Source organism: Polypterus senegalus, chromosome 2 (genome assembly GCF_016835505.1).
Source record: "Polypterus senegalus isolate Bchr_013 chromosome 2, ASM1683550v1, whole genome shotgun sequence".
NCBI classification, from domain to species: Eukaryota; Metazoa; Chordata; class Cladistia; order Polypteriformes; family Polypteridae; genus Polypterus; species Polypterus senegalus.
In genome coordinates, this window is record NC_053155.1 from 162,062,981 (window position 1) to 162,079,044 (window position 16,064).

General features: G+C 36.6%; 1 protein-coding gene across 3 annotated transcripts in view; it reads left to right on the forward strand.

Moving 5' to 3' along the window:
* LOC120523519 (T-lymphoma invasion and metastasis-inducing protein 1-like) overlaps positions 1-16,064 on the forward strand; it is a 495,064-nt gene that overhangs the window by 94,759 nt on the left and 384,241 nt on the right. For all 3 annotated transcript variants that reach the window (XM_039744911.1, XM_039744910.1, XM_039744912.1), the window contains exon 3: positions 3,254-4,195. In XM_039744911.1, the coding sequence (XP_039600845.1) occupies positions 3,266-4,195 (930 nt within the window). In that variant the 5' untranslated portion in view covers positions 3,254-3,265. The remainder of the gene's footprint in view (positions 1-3,253; positions 4,196-16,064) is intronic.

The window sequence follows — 16,064 nt, forward strand, 5'->3', positions numbered from 1 at the left end:
ATGTTTTTTTTTTTTATTTAAAACGGTTTTAGTGGGCTTACAGAATCAAATAATAGACATGGACATGAATATTGTAAACTGAAGCTGTTTTAATTTCTGAAAAAAGCTTTTAAACTGCATTTGAATTCAAAACAGAAACAAAAATATCATCCCTGGTTAAAATTGGGCAGACTTAAAAATAAAGTGGTAGTTTAAGTACTTTAAGTACATTTTCAGAATAGTATTGTCTTTAAATAATAATAACCAAAATTTCACCATAAAGTGCAGTTTTTCTTCTTAAAAAAATAAGTCAGAAACATAAAAGGTAATTTGACCAGCTTACTCTTTAAACTCTGAGTAACATTAGCCAAAATTATTTTGTACATTAGGCTAAAACAGTGTGATCATTGAACATTTTGTAATTAGATGTATTTAGAATTACTAACGGTCACGGAAGTCCAATGATCCCCAGTAAGAGCCACAAAGTCCGCTTTCTGTAATGCATCTAATTTTGCTTGCTTTTCAGTGTGCACAAAACCATGCTTTTATCAAGGCTTCGCTCGGGTAGTCGAAATGATCAGTCGTAGGAACGCTTTATTCCGACTCTAACATTTTTGTAGCTGTGATGTGTGCATCAGTGTAATGGATGTACCAGGAAATCATGCATTGACAAAAGTTCCCGTTTGCTTGGAATTGAAAGTGTGATTAAATGCGTTATTTTTAACGCGCTATGGAGTACATGCATCAAGCTTCTCAACTGTGCTTGTGCTAAGAAAGGGAAAATTTTAAAAATAACGTAACATGATTCTGCGTTAACCTAATATTTTTCATACGTCCCAAACCAAGGAGATGGGAAGGTAAAATGAATCGGTAGCGCGCACATAGTCAGTACATCCCTCTCGGGAATCGAACCTCGAATGTCGGCGTTAGAGGCTAAGACTCTACAATTGCGCACCGCTTGTCTATGCTAAAGTATGTATTGTAGATCGGGCTATAGATATACATTTATATATATATACCCGTATCGCAGTGGAGAAGTAGAAGTTATGAAAAGAAAAGGGAACATTTTAAAAATAACGTAACATGATTGTCAATATACAGTAATTGTTTTGTGAGTGTTATTGAATGTTGCTGTCATCAAGGATTTGATTATCATTATTTCTTTCAATCAGGCTCGTATTTGTATGATGTGTTCAAGTTACATTCCGTGTTTGTCAATCGCTGTAAAGATAAGAGGTTTCATTCATCGATTAGTTCCTTACTGCATCAATAAACAGCTCGCCTTCCTTTTTATCTGTGATGTGACAAACTGCATGCACGGGTTTTTTTTACGCTGTCTTCCTTTAGCGGACATTCACTTTTTCCACCGTGTGCTTTGTTTCCACAGTAGCTGCATTTATGAATATGCTTATCAGACGCTTCATATTTTTGCTGCCTTTTCAATTGTGTAATTCGGTTTTGTTCAGCCTTTTGGAACTGTTGCTTTTATCTGTGCACTGCATCAGTTCACGTGAGCCACTCGTGTACTTGCATCGAAGGTTCCCAGCTGTGCTGGTGCCATCTCGCTATGTCCATAGCTTTATTTAATGTTACCTTAGTCCTGGCACTTAAAACTTTCTCTGGCAGTTTCGCTGAGTTTGTGTCAAACACCACCCTGACCATCTCATCTTCCTCTCCATAAGCACAGTCCTTCACCCGTGAATATTTACCCGTGGCAGTTTGCTATTGGATTGCCGCTGACGGATGGCCTTATATGGGCAGGCACTAAATTACAAACGCCAGCGGCAGCCTGTCTATGAACTTAATTTAAAGTGTAGGTTTACATCGTGCTTTGTTTCAAGTAGCAGAACTCGCTTCTTATTGTTTCGCTGCCTTCTCAATTATATAATGCATGTTTTCTTGAGCGCTTTTTGAGGTCTTCCTGGTTTTCTATGTACTGCGTGATTACGTGGGAGGCGTGATGATGTCACACTAAACTCCCCCCACGGCGTTGAAGCTCATCTCCATTACAGTAAATGGAGAAAACTGCTTCCAGTTATGACCGTTACGCGTAGAATTTCGATATAAAACCTGTCCAACTTTTGTAAGGAAGCTGTAAGGAATCAACCTGCCAAATTTCAGCCTTCCACCCACACGGGAAGTTGGAGAATTAGTGATGAGTCAGTGAGTCAGTGAGTGAGTGAGTGAGTGAGTGAGGGCTTTGCCTTTTATTAGTATAGATATATATATATATATATATATAGATATAGATATATATATATATATATAGATATAGATATAGATAGATAGAGAGAGATATAGATAGATAGATAGATAGAGATAGATATAGATAGATAGATAGATAGATATGAGAACAACATATAGATAGATAGATAGATATGAGAACAACACTCATATCAATGACAAAACAATTACATTAACAATCAAGTTACGTTATTTTTCAAATTTTTCCTTTTCTTTTTCGTACCTTCTTTAACACACTACTTCTCCGCTGCGAAGCGCGGGTATTCTGCTAGTTAACAATATAATGTGATTACTTACTCTGCACTTCTCTGGCAAATACCCAGTTTCACCTTAACTGAAAGAATCTTGTCCTGTCTACCATGGTGCATTGAGGAAAATATTTTTTAAAGCTGGAAAAAATTAAATTCATGGTATGAGAGCCACCTCAAAAATTAATTTGTTTCTGGTAGGTATTTATCAATCTAATATTCAATGTTTGAACTGTTGTTAAACATCTGGCCATGTCAGTGTATTTAAATTAGTAGTTTATATTAACTCTTTCCCATTTTTTTTTTTCATGGGGTTAGAAAAAGATGTTTTTTAATGCAGATGTTGGATGCATTCTTGTAATTTAAGCAAGTGTAATAAATATTTAAAGACAACTTAAAAGAAAAATCACGAAAATGTTTTTGCTGAACACAACTTATGTGTTACAGTAATTAAAAGCAACATTTTTAAAAATGTCTCATAGAGGAAGATGAAGAAACAGAATAAAATCAAAACACTGCCTTAGTGTGAGTTTGAAGCATGTGAAAGTTTTTAATGAAAAGAATTGTTTATCATGAAACCTCTGAGCCATAAATTATTTTTTGATAATTGTATTTTTTAAGGTTTGTATGTTGATAAGAACAATGTGGGAAGTGGACATTTATGAATTGGGAATTGCTTCTGCATTGGTAGCTATTCATTTTCAGAATTTTTTTCTTTTGATTAAAATGTGCTAATTTGTAATGTCCCTCTTCTAACTTTTAATTTTTTCTTCAAATTTCAGACTTTGGAAGCAATGGGTAACTTGGAAAGTCAGAACGGTGACCATAGTTTTTATGGAGATAGTCAAGTCCACTTGTCTCGCAAACAAATGACTCGATCTCTTCGGATTTCAAGTAAATCATCCCGCAGGTCCCGGCATGCTTCCTCTGGAAAGGTTGAACACAGACATTCTGAAACAAGCACAAGATCAAGTAGTACACCGAGTATACCTCAGTCTTTAGCTGACAATGGTCTTGAACCATATAATGAAAACTGTACCTTGGAAGGTTTTAGTAGTCCTTTATGGGGTGACCAAGTGGCCATGAGTATGCGGCCAGTTTCCTTTCATGATGATCCTTTGGCTGACTCTAATTTGGACTTCGGGACCGTAACCGCAGCTACGTCTGTTTCAAGCATGCAGGACTCTAAAATGTACCATTGTGGCACTCTGTATTTGCAAAAAACAAAAGATGGACCACAAGGAAATGAAAATATTAAGTTTAAAAAAAAAAGATCAAAATCTGCAGATATGTGGCGAGAGGATAGTCTTGAGTTTTCTTTATCTGACCTTAGTCAGGAACACTTAACTAGCACAGAAGATATTATTGACACCACAGATGAAAAGGACTTTGAAGATGCAGAATTATTCCAGGATGATGGCACCACAAAGGCAAAAGGTTCTATGCACCGAGCAAATTCTCTGAATGAATTATCTGGCCAAAGCAACTCTAGTACTATGGTTAATGAAACTGCAAGGTTTGTAAAGTGCTTTAGAAGCACTATTTCACAGGACACAAACATGGCCAGTGTAGTAAGTGATAAAAAGCTTTTTTCTCCTGAAGGTGAATCAAGCTCTTACTGTGCTTACACTCTTCCCTGTAGGAGATCTTACTGTCTTTCAGAAAATGCTAGCCAATTTGCTTATTCTGCCAGCATTCAAGGGAGAAGAGCTCAAACCACACAGGTAATTTTAATTTTGTTTAATTTGGAAACAAATTGTAATATTTACTTTGGATTAATTATCTTGGAAGAAAAATACTTAAAATATATTGCCCTTTTTGTTCAAAATGTAGTTTTATTTTTGCTTTTATCTTTATGTTGCTGATAAATTGTAATAATATTTTGTTGTGTAGTGTAAAATAATGTAGGTTATTATTGTGCAATGAATTTTATATACTTTTTATCATAGGAAGAGAGTAACGCTAAGTTTTGGTAGTGTACAGTTCCTAGTATTACATTAATAATTTCTAAGATTTTTTTGATTTTGTCTAGTAATAATTCGGAAAATGAAACAACTGAAATTTTTACAATTAATATAATATTTTATGGTCAATGACAGTTGCATTTAAAATAAATAAAATAATAGACAGCCAGCTCGTAATTATACAGTATACATATCTACATATATACACACACACACATATATATATATATATATATATATATATATATATATATATATATATATATATATATATATATATATATATATATATATATATATATATATATATATATACATATACATATACAGGGTGGGCCATTTATGTGAATACACCTTAATAAAATGGGAATGGTTGGTGATATTAACTTCCTGTTTGTGGCACATTGGTATATGTGAGGGGGAAAACTTTTCAAGATGGGTGGTGACCATGGTGGCCATTTTGGATCCAACTTTTGTTTTTTCAATAGGAAAAGGGTCATGTGACACATCAAACTTATTGGGAATTACACAAGAAAAACAATGGTGTGCTTGGTTTTAACGTAACTTTATTCTTTCATGAGTTATTTACAAGTTTCTGACCACTTATAAAATGTGTTCAATGTGCTGCCCATTGTGTTGGATTGTCAATGCAACCCATCTTCTCCCACTCTTCACACACTGATAGCAACACCGCAGGAGAAATGCTAGCACAGGCTTCCAGTATCCGTAGTTTCAGGTGCTGCACATCTCGTATCTTCACAGCATAGACAATTGCCTTCAGATGACCCCAAAGATAAAAGTCTAAGGGGGTCAGATCGGGAGACCTTGGGGGCCATTCAACTGGCCCACGACGACCAATCCACTTTCCGGGAAACTGTTCATCTAGGAATGCTCGGACCTGACACCCATAATGTGGTGGTGCTGGAAAAACTCAGGGAACGTGCCAGCTTCAGTGCATAAAGAGGGAAACACATCATCATGTAGCAATTTCGCATATCCAGTGGCCTTGAGGTTTCCATTGATGAAGAATGGCCCCACTCTCTTTGTACCCCATATACCACACCATACCATCAGTTTTTTTGTTCCAACAGTCTTGGAGGGATCTATCTAATGTGGGTTAGTGTCAGACCAATAGCGGTGGTTTTGTTTATTAACTTCACCATTCACATAAAAGTTTGCCTCATTACTGAACAAAATCTTCTGCGTAAACTGAGGGTCCTGTTCCAATTTTTGTTTTACCCATTCTGCAAATTCAATGCGCCGATCTGGGTCATCCTCGTTGAGATGCTGCAGTAGCTGGAGTTTGTAAAGGTGCCATTTGTGAGTAGCTAATATCCGCCGAAGGGATGTTCGACTAATGCCACTCTCCAGTGACATGCGGCGAGTGCTACGCTGTGGGCTCTTGCTGAATGAAGCTAGGACAGCCACTGATGTTTCTTCATTAGTGACAGTTTTCATGCGTCCACATTTTGGCAAATCCAACACTGAACCAGTTTCACGAAACTTAGCAAGCAGTTTGCTAACTGTAGCATGGGAGATGGGTGGTCTCGTAGGGCGTCTTGCATTGAAATCTGCTGCAATGACCCGGTTACTGCATTCACCAGACATCAACACAATTTCTATCCACTCCTCACGTGTTAACCTCTGCAACATGTCAATGGCTGTAAACAAAGAGAAACTTGTAAATAACTCATGAAAGAATAAAGTTACGTTAAAACCAAGCACACCATTGTTTTTCTTGTGAAATTCCCAATAAGTTTGATGTGTCACATGACCCTTTTCCTATTGAAAAAACAAAAGTTGGATCCAAAATGGCCACCATAGTCACCACCCATCTTGAAAAGTTTTCCCCCTCACATATACTAATGTGCCACAAACAGGAAGTTAATATCACCAACCATTCCCATTTTATTAAGGTGTATCCATATAAATTGCCCACCCTGTATATATGTTTATATGTGTGTGTGTATATATGTATATGTATTTGTGTGTGTATATATGTGTATGTATGTATGTTTGTGTATATATGTGTGTGTGTATATATATATATATATATATATATATATATATATATATATATATATATATATATATATATATATATATATATATATATATGACAGCAACACTCATCACTCACAACAGTGACAAAACAATTACATTGACAATCATGTTACGTTATTTTCAAAATGTTTCCTTTTCTTTTTCATTACTTTTTTAACACACTACTTCTCCGCTGCGAAGCGCAGGTATTTTGCTGGTGTATATATATGTATATATATGTATATATATGTATATTTATGTATATGTATATATATGTATATGTGTGTTTGTGTGGAAGAGAAGGTCTGTGATACTGTTTGAATATTTGCAGCTGGAGATCCACAAAGGGAGAAAATGAATCACGTAACAAAAGTACGTTTTTATTCCTGAGGTTTCAACCCCTGCCAGGGCTCTTCATCAGAGGATAATGCTTAGATTTACAAGAATCAAAGGCAATATATAGCAAAACATTATGTGTGGGAGGTGACTAAGTCAGTGTTGTTGGGGGGGTATTGAGTGTAAAGTCCTGTTTATTATGAATATGTTCTTCTTAAGTTTGTATATGCTGGATTTATGTCCAAGTGTCTGTTTATGGCGTTCTCATTTGATAACCAGGATTCGGCCAGCTCCCTGGCACTTTTCAGAATCGTAAATCCAAGAATGGCAATCACTTTCTGTTCTTTCCAATATTTGGAGGGAAGAAAAATAATGGAGGGTGGGTGTGTCCTGGGAATGTTTTCATTTAATTAAATAATCATATTTGTACTACGGTTTCTTTTTGGAGCCGTGACTGGTCTGGTTCTGGTGTTTCAGAAGCACGTTGTAGGTGCCTGGGTTCATTGTTTATATCTATGCAGTCTTGTTTTTATTTTTCTATGATTGTGTCGTTAGCTAGAAGTCGTTTGCTGATGGCGGCGGATTCACGTGCTGAAGTGACCATGCCGGCCGATCCGGGATGGAGGGCTACCTTACTAAACGAAGGTGGTGTGGGCGTTCGGGCGGCGGTGGGAGTGTGTATAGCTTGCTTGTGGTCTCTGGCATCTGTGCAGATATACAACCAGGCGTGCACGCTTTACCTCAAGTTTAGTTTATAGGTCGTGTTGTGTTGTTTGGGCGCCACCTATTGACTCTGGGAAGCCGCTGGGTTTTACTCTGGGGCATTGAGGTGCAGTGCGCGTGTGTGCTTTTGGTGCATCTGGCATCTGTGCATATATACAACCTTTGTTTAGTTATATATATGTGGCATCACCCCACATGTTGGGCTGAATGGCTTGTTCTCTTCCTGAGTGTTCTAAGGTTCTAAACTTGGCAAAGCTCATAAAGTTGGTACAGAGTGAGATATCAGCAGGCCCTGACGGCTACTCAGCACTGTTGTGTGCATCAACCAAAATATCTGTATGGCATGCTTATTATTTTTTGGTATCTTTCTTTTTGGTGGAAAGATTTTCATTTTTTTTATTTTTCCATGCAATTGATTTTTAAAATGAAAATCCTGTTGTCCAGTTTTTCACAATAACAATAGTAATTCTGAGTAACTGGAGTGTTTTTAGCCTGGTTTTGGCTTTCCTTTCTCATTTCAATCAACCTTCTAATGTTCTGTCAAAGAGTGAATCTTTGTTAGTCTACAACACTTTTCAAAAAATGAAAAGTGATAATAATACAAATCCTTTATGATCTGATCTTTTTGGGTTTCAATAAAGTATACTTACTGTCTGAGTGGTCTGTAAGATTTTTAGGAAAAAAATCATCCAAATATCCTAGAATTATAATTACTTGTATATTGATTGTTAACATTATTCAGCGCTATATGTGTTTATTTTAAAAGAACAAAGCATCTAATAAGGGGAATTTTCTTTTTAAGCATTTAGTGGTATATAATGATGCTGGTTACTTCTTGGTCTCTTTCTGCTGTTAGATTCTGTGTTCTTTGAAAGGACACTGGATAAAAATAGAGATTAATTGACATGAGTATCTGCTTATATTTTACATGAAAAATGTGCCTATTTTAACTTTTTCTTTTGGGGGAATTGCTCAAAGAACAATAAATGTTTACAGCGGCTGTTGTAATAAAGAGCATGTTTGCACAATAGCAAAATGCATTTAATACCTCATGGATCAATTGCTGTTTTGATATGTAAACAATAAATTATTTATAGTCAGACTTTCAATGTTATTTTAATGCTGCCAATTTTAGTCCATTAGAAAGAGAATGTACTAGCTTTCTGCAGATTTTTAAATATCTTTCCACTAGAGAGCACTGTGTTCTTGACAAACATGTCTTTACAGAGTATAAAATACATTACTTTAAAGCAGCTAATGCTAAAAGTATTGCATCTGCTGTATGTGCAGCTCAATGAATGTCAGCTATAATGGTAGTTTAACCATTTAAAAAATATTCAAAATGCATCATTAAATTGTTTCCAAAACTAGGTTTAATTAATCTGAAATTGTATTGGTATATCTATGGCAACAAAAAAATGTTACGTTACGGCAATTAAGAAAATGTAATCATCCTTCATACTTGGCTTTATTTGATTTTATTGTACAAGTTAGAATACTAAAAAAAATGCTTTAATGTTAGAATCTTCAGAATTAGGCTCTGTAAAATGTGTACCTGACTGAACCTGTTAATCATAACAAACTAAAAGAACACTCAACTTGTATTATGGAGATTCCTTTTGCTATAGAGAAAACACTTGATCCTTTCGTGCGACTTTCTTCTTACTCTATTAATATTTAGAGGCGACCATTACCTGATCTTCTTACTCCTTAAACTCACTTTTAAAGTTTGAAGAAAAATGTTCAAAAAAACACTGTGTACAGTGGAGGTGGGGCCCTGCTGACTTCAAGTTATTGACCGGTGGATTGGGCTTGTCCATATCAGGGGCTGAGGTCACCGAGGTAGTTAAAAAGAGCCGAGGTCACTGAGGTAGTTAAAAAGCTCCGAGGTGTCGGGGCCCCCGGGGTGGACGAGGTTGGTGTGGCATCCTCAGTAATGCGGGCTTTGCAACGGTCCGTTGTGGTGAAGAGAGAGCTTAGCCAAAAGACAAGGCTGTCGATTTACCAGTTGATCTATGTTCCTACCCTCACTTATGGCCACAAGCTTTGGGTAGTGACCGAAAGAGCAAGATCGTGGATACAAGCGGCCAAAATGAGTTTTCTCTGCAGGGTGGCTGGACTTTCCCTTAGAGATAGGGTGAGGAGTTATGTTATCCGGGAGAGACTCGGAGTAAAGTCACTGCTCCTCCGCATTAAAGAGGAGTCAGTTGAGGTGGTTCGGGCATCTTGCCAGGATGACCCCTGGACGCGTCCCTGCGGGGGTGTTCTGGGTATGTCCCACTGGGAGAAGGCCACGGGGCAGATCCAGGACACGCTGGAGGGATTATATCTCCTGGCTGGCCTGGCAATGCCTCGGGGTCCCCCCAGAGGAGGTGTCCGGGGAGAGGGAGCTCTGGGCTTCCCTACTTAGGCTGCTGCCCCCGTGACCCGACCTTGGATAAGCAGTGGACAACGGATGGATGGATGAAGAAAAATATTCATTTAATATTCAGTCTGCACTTTCAGGATTGGTGCTTTATTTCTAAACTTTCACTTCTTTTTTTCTTCACTTATTTTAAATAAAAATGTAATTTATGCCTATGTTGCACATGAGTGCTTAAAATGTTTAGTACTTTTCTCCCTTATTTACAGAGAATAATTCTTATTTTTCTATACTTCTAACAGAACTTAACAGTACTGAGTAATATTTATACTGGGTATCCAATACTGAATGTTTTAAGATCTCATGGTTTTAAGACTGCATTGGTTTTGAGGCATCAATTCAGGATCCAGAGGATTTGATAAAAATGTGCTCAGTATACAAGTGGAAGAGAACACCTATGAATCAAACAGACTGTTAAGGACCGGTCTTTGCATGGGCACATTTATAGGGAGAGTGCTAAAGTACTTTGTTGCTGTTTTTCCCAAAATCCATTCCCCCCCTCGGTGAGGGCATCAGGGAGTCCTCAGTCTCACTATCATTTGGGGACTTTCTAAGATTATGGATAAGTACAAGTAGGGAATTTGGCCAACATATAACATAATAAGAGTATGGCAACCAGAAACAGAGAGGTTGAAATGTTAACTTTTGTTAGAAAATGAGTGATTTAATAAGACCGTATTTAAGCATATACATTCAGAAAAATAGTAAACCAGGTGAAGACTATGTCACCACTGATAGACACAATTCCTCTTAGTATTAGTAATAACTGTTATGTTTTACTAGAGTACAAAATTCATAATGTAATATTTACTGAAACATATGGTCCTGAATTGGGGAAACCAGGTACAAAGAAAGGAATGGATGGAGGTGTTTTTAAAGCAAAACCATTACTTGTTCTTTTACTTTTCATTGCCAGTCCTTGTAACATCCATCCATTATTCAATCTGCTATATCCTAACTACAGGGTCATGTGGGTCTGCTGGAGCCAATCCCAGCCAACACAGGGCGCAAGGCAGGAAACAAACCCCAGGCAGGGTGCCAGCCCACCGCGGGTATTGTAACATGATTTCTTTAAAACATTCTAATCGTGTTTATTATAATTCATATCTCATTAGTAACCTGTGATACCTCTGTCTTTTAAAATTAAGTTAAGCACTCTTTTTAGATGTTCAGCGTACTCAATGTTTTCCTTACATACATATCACTCACCTCTTTATTGTGAATTAATGTTATTAGTACTTATCAGCCCTATAGATATGCAGCAGGAGTTAGCTGCAAAATGTAGTGGAACATTTTTGAATAATTATTTGTGATTAAATAAGTGAAATGAATGTTTATGTGCATTAAAAACTACATAAGACAGTTATGTTGGTTTAATTATTTTCAGAGAATGTGATGCAAAGTGAAGTCTTACTTTTATGGAGTAACTGTTAACCAGCCATTATTTTAACCATTTTTGTATATACATCAAACTTAAGAAATGCATGTTCATGAGAAAACTGAAAATTATGGAAAGCTTTTGTTTCGTAGACAGATTAGCCTAATACATGAATGAAAGTTAACGTTAAACTAGAAGGCTCTGATTTACGGTGTAAATATTAGCATGCAACCATCTAGAGTTTTAAGTGTTAAATGAGTTACACTGTGGAAAGACACCAAATAAAAGATGATTGATTTGATAAAAAATATACTGCATTTATTTTTAGTGTTGTGCTTAGGGTTTAAAACTAGATTAATTATCTTAGGGTTTATAGGTTAAACCTGACTCCTTATATAAAATTGAGAAGACTTGAGAAAAACATGTAAAATACTTTTTTTTTAATTTTGAGAAATGCAGTAAGAATTTGCACACCGAATAGGTAAAGCTTTTGATCGTTAGTATCATTTCTTTTGCCTGTATTGACAGTCTTGATATTGATGGGCATAAGAACATTTATTTATTAAATCAATGAACGAAAACTACCAAACACTGTACAGTAGTGACCTACTGTAGAGTCCTTCCTCTCTAAGGAAGAGACACCCAAGTCTCTTCGATGGCCTAGTAACAAATAGTATAATGTAGAACATTGGGTCCATTCTAACATATACTATTTTTGGAAAGATCATACATCATACATACTTTTTTATGTTTATTTTTATAGTTATGATACTCACTCCTGCTTATGAACATTTAACACTTGAATTTTAAAATAAATTTATTGTGGTACTGAAATGTCTAAACTTTAGGGATTCAGTCATTCTAGGAAGAACAATATTATACTATTCTAGAAAAATAGTATTATAATATTCCTTTATTAAATAGGTAGACTAAAAGTTAAAAATACAAGTATTTGTACAAAATGTGCTGTCATAAGTTAGCTGAGTTTCTGAGCTGGTAATGAAACTTTACCACAGGGGTACAGGTTGAAAGCATGCGTTGTTAGCACCTTGACACACCCACCACAGGTTACAATATCCTCATTATAACTAAATACTTTTTTTTTAAATAAAACCTAGTACAAGATACAACATTGCAAAATATTTCTATTAAATCTAGACTGTTTTGTGTGGGTTTGATCTAATGTATTCACTTAAAACCAATTAAATGTATATTTGTCTCTTCTGTTCATGTTATATTACTAAATCTCCCCCCTTTAATGGATTCCCATCTCATCTATACTCAGTTAAGCACTTGTGGCTAAGCCGTATTTTCTTTGTGAGGTGCTAATTATCATGGAGGTCTGGAATGAAGGTCACAGGATGGTAAATTCTGCTGATATTGTAAAGTAATTGATTCATGTAAGTTAGACAAATGGAGCATTAGGACACATATTTAGAAATATTGAAATGCTGATGTAGTTAAAATTTATAAACAAGCACATCAGAAAAACATGCAAATCTCTAAACATTATGTGAGCAAAAACTGACAAAATTGCTTTGCAAAAATTTTGTGGTAATAAACAGTCCAATGCAGTAGACATAGTGACTGAGGTGAAGTCAATCCTATTTTAAACACACCAGCATTCAGCTAGAATATCTTTGATAACTAAGATAAATGCAGGTGTGGCCATGGATGTGACAATGGAAATGTTCTAAAGCTTGATCACTGTATCTGAAAGTGTCAAGAGGCTTTCCAGCTCTGGGTTGTTTGCTGCTTAATATAAAATGTATGGCTCTGTTATTGTAGTTTTCATAAAATACTTCTGCTTTCTCAATCTGCGAAGTTCTATAGGCATCTAAAGACACTCTGCTTATGTCAGTCCGTCTTAGTGCTTGCAGCCAATTTCTCACTTCTGATCAAGCATGCTTTGGATTTTTTCACATGTATATCATTCTGACTTGGGTGTATGTTTGTGGATAAAGAATTCAGAGAACAAAAATGCTTATCTGAGTAACAATCTAATGCAGGGGTCTCCAGCTTCAGTCCTGGAGAGCTACTGCGGCTGCAGGTTTTCATTCTAACCCTTTTCTTAATTAGTGACCAGATTTTGCTGCTAATTAACTCTTTGCCTAAATTTTAATTGATGCACAACTTAACACTCAGGTCCCTTAAATATTTCTTTTTCCTTAATTAGCAACCAAACAATATTAAGACACAAAATGAGCCAACACATAAACAACAACCTGTGTCCAGCACACAATAACTGAAAATAAAGAAAGGTGAAGGCCTCAGTAATGTTGATGTGCTTAGGTCCACAAAACATTTTGACAATGCTCTTAAAAAAGAAAATCAACAGTTTTGGAAATATCTGCCATGGCAGAATGAGTGCCATGGAATTAACAGGTTTAATTAGCAACTAGAATTGGCTTTAAATTAAGAAACTGAATGAAGGTTTGAGTTTGAGGCCCCCACTTAGTTGGTCATCTGTTGGCTCACTTCACATCAAGTTTATGTTTAGGTGACATTTAAGGAAAAAATAATCAATTCAGCTGTCAGAGTATCACGAAAAGTCAATTAAAATAAACGGAAACAGTTAATTAACAGCAAAAACTGGTCACTAATTAAGAAAAGAGTTAGAATGAAAACTTGCAGCCACAGTAGCTCTCCAGGGGCCTCATGCATAACACCATGCGTAGAATTCGCACTATAACATGACGTAAGCACAAAAGCCAAAATGTGCTTATGCACAGAAAACTCCAGATGCATAAATCTGTGCGTTCGCCCACTTCCACATTCTTCCGCTACATAAATCCCAGTCAGTGTGAAAAGTAACGCTGTTGCACGTGCCTGCTGCCCCACCCCAACTCCTCACAGAATTATGCCTCTTTGAATATGCAAATCAATATAAATACAATACAGTTTACAATACAGTTTATTTTTGTATAGCCCAAAATCACACAGGAAGTGCCGCAATGGGCTTTAACAGGCCCTGCCTCTTGACAGACCCCCAGCCTTGACTCTCTGAGAAGACAAGGAAAAACTTCCAAAAAACCTTGTAGGAAAAATGGAAGAAACCTTGGGAAAGGCAGTTCAAAGAGAGACCCCTTTCCAGGTAGGTTGGGCGTGCAGTGGGTGTCAAAAGAAGGGGGTCAATACAACACAATACACAAAACTGAACAAATCCTTAATACAGCATAATAAATTCTGCTCCGTACTTCTAAAATTTTTTAACAGTAGATGATATCACATAATAAGATTTGATTATTTTTAGAGTCCTGGAGACCTCATCCATCAAGCTGCCTCCCCATTTGGCCATTCCATGGCTGAAACGTTGCTCCGATGAAAGGACCCCTCTTTCCCATGATTCCTGTGATCCTCCATCAGGGATGACTTTACCATAGGCAGGCAAACAACTTGGCAGGTGGGCCGTGGCACCAATTGCCACATTTGGGTACTGAGAACAGAAACAGAATAGGTGAGGGTTAGTATTCAATTCTAACTATTATGTTACTTATGTTTTAGTGCTAATAACTAACAACAGATGCAGTATGTACAGTTAATCAGCAGCTCTAGTCAGGATATGCTAAACTGAAGTAGTGAGTCTTCAGCCGGGATTTAAAGGCTGAGACTGAAGGGGCATCTCTTATAGAAGCAGGAAGACCATTCCACAGTTTAGGGGCCCTGTAACTAAAAGCTCGACCTCCCACTGTTATTTTATTAATCCTTGGAATCCTAAGCAGACCGGCATCTTGAGATCTTAATGTGCGCTCAGGTTTGTAAGTCATGATAAGTTCAGACAAGTAAGCCGGACCTTGGCCATTTAATGCTTTATATGTTAAAAGGAGGATTTTGAAATCAGCCCTAAACTTAACCGGGAGCCAGTGTAAGGATTTAAGAACTGGAGTTATGTGTTCATATTTTCTTGTTCTTGTAATAATTCTTGCAGCCGCATAGCTGCAATAGCTATAAATAGCCCTTAAGCTCAGCTTTCTGTGAAAAGACAATGGGAAAAACATGGGGAAAAATAGAATTTCAGCAAATACTAAGTGGAGGCAAAGAAAAATGTACTATTTGTTGGTGTCATATCATTTTCATGATGATATGAGTTAAAGCATGTTATTAAACATGGGAACATGGTGGTGCAGTGATTGTGCGCGACCTTTGATGAAATAATTTATTGCAGCAGTACGTCTCTTTCAAACCTACTAACCTCAAATTCCTTTCCTTCCTTTTCTTTCTCCAAATACCCAATCACCACACAATCAGCTCTGTAATAGATGTTAAGCCATCTGTAAGTTTATGACATAGATTCTTCAAAACTTTTAAGGAACATTGAAATATCTTTGTAGTACATGTTTAATTATTTTATCCTTCACGCCAGTCCCAGTGAAGCATACAGTGCAAGGCAGGACCAATCCATGAACGGAGTGCCAGATCCTTGCTAGCGTAGGGACACAGTGTCCTTTAATTATTAACAATATAGATTATTTAATTGAAGTTAAAGTTTTATCTGTATAATATAATAAACATATTTTGCTGCATTTCATCTTAAAAATGATAATGTCATCATATGTAAATACGCGCTTTATAATGTGGCTCAGGTTGTGCAATATTATAACTGTATCGCAAGTTTACAGTGAGGTAATTGTACTTATAAGTACAAACAGTTCTACAAGGAGCAGTTCATGGACTGATAGAATGCATTTAGAGCTCTTGGGATAACACAGGTTTCTGAACCGTGAGGT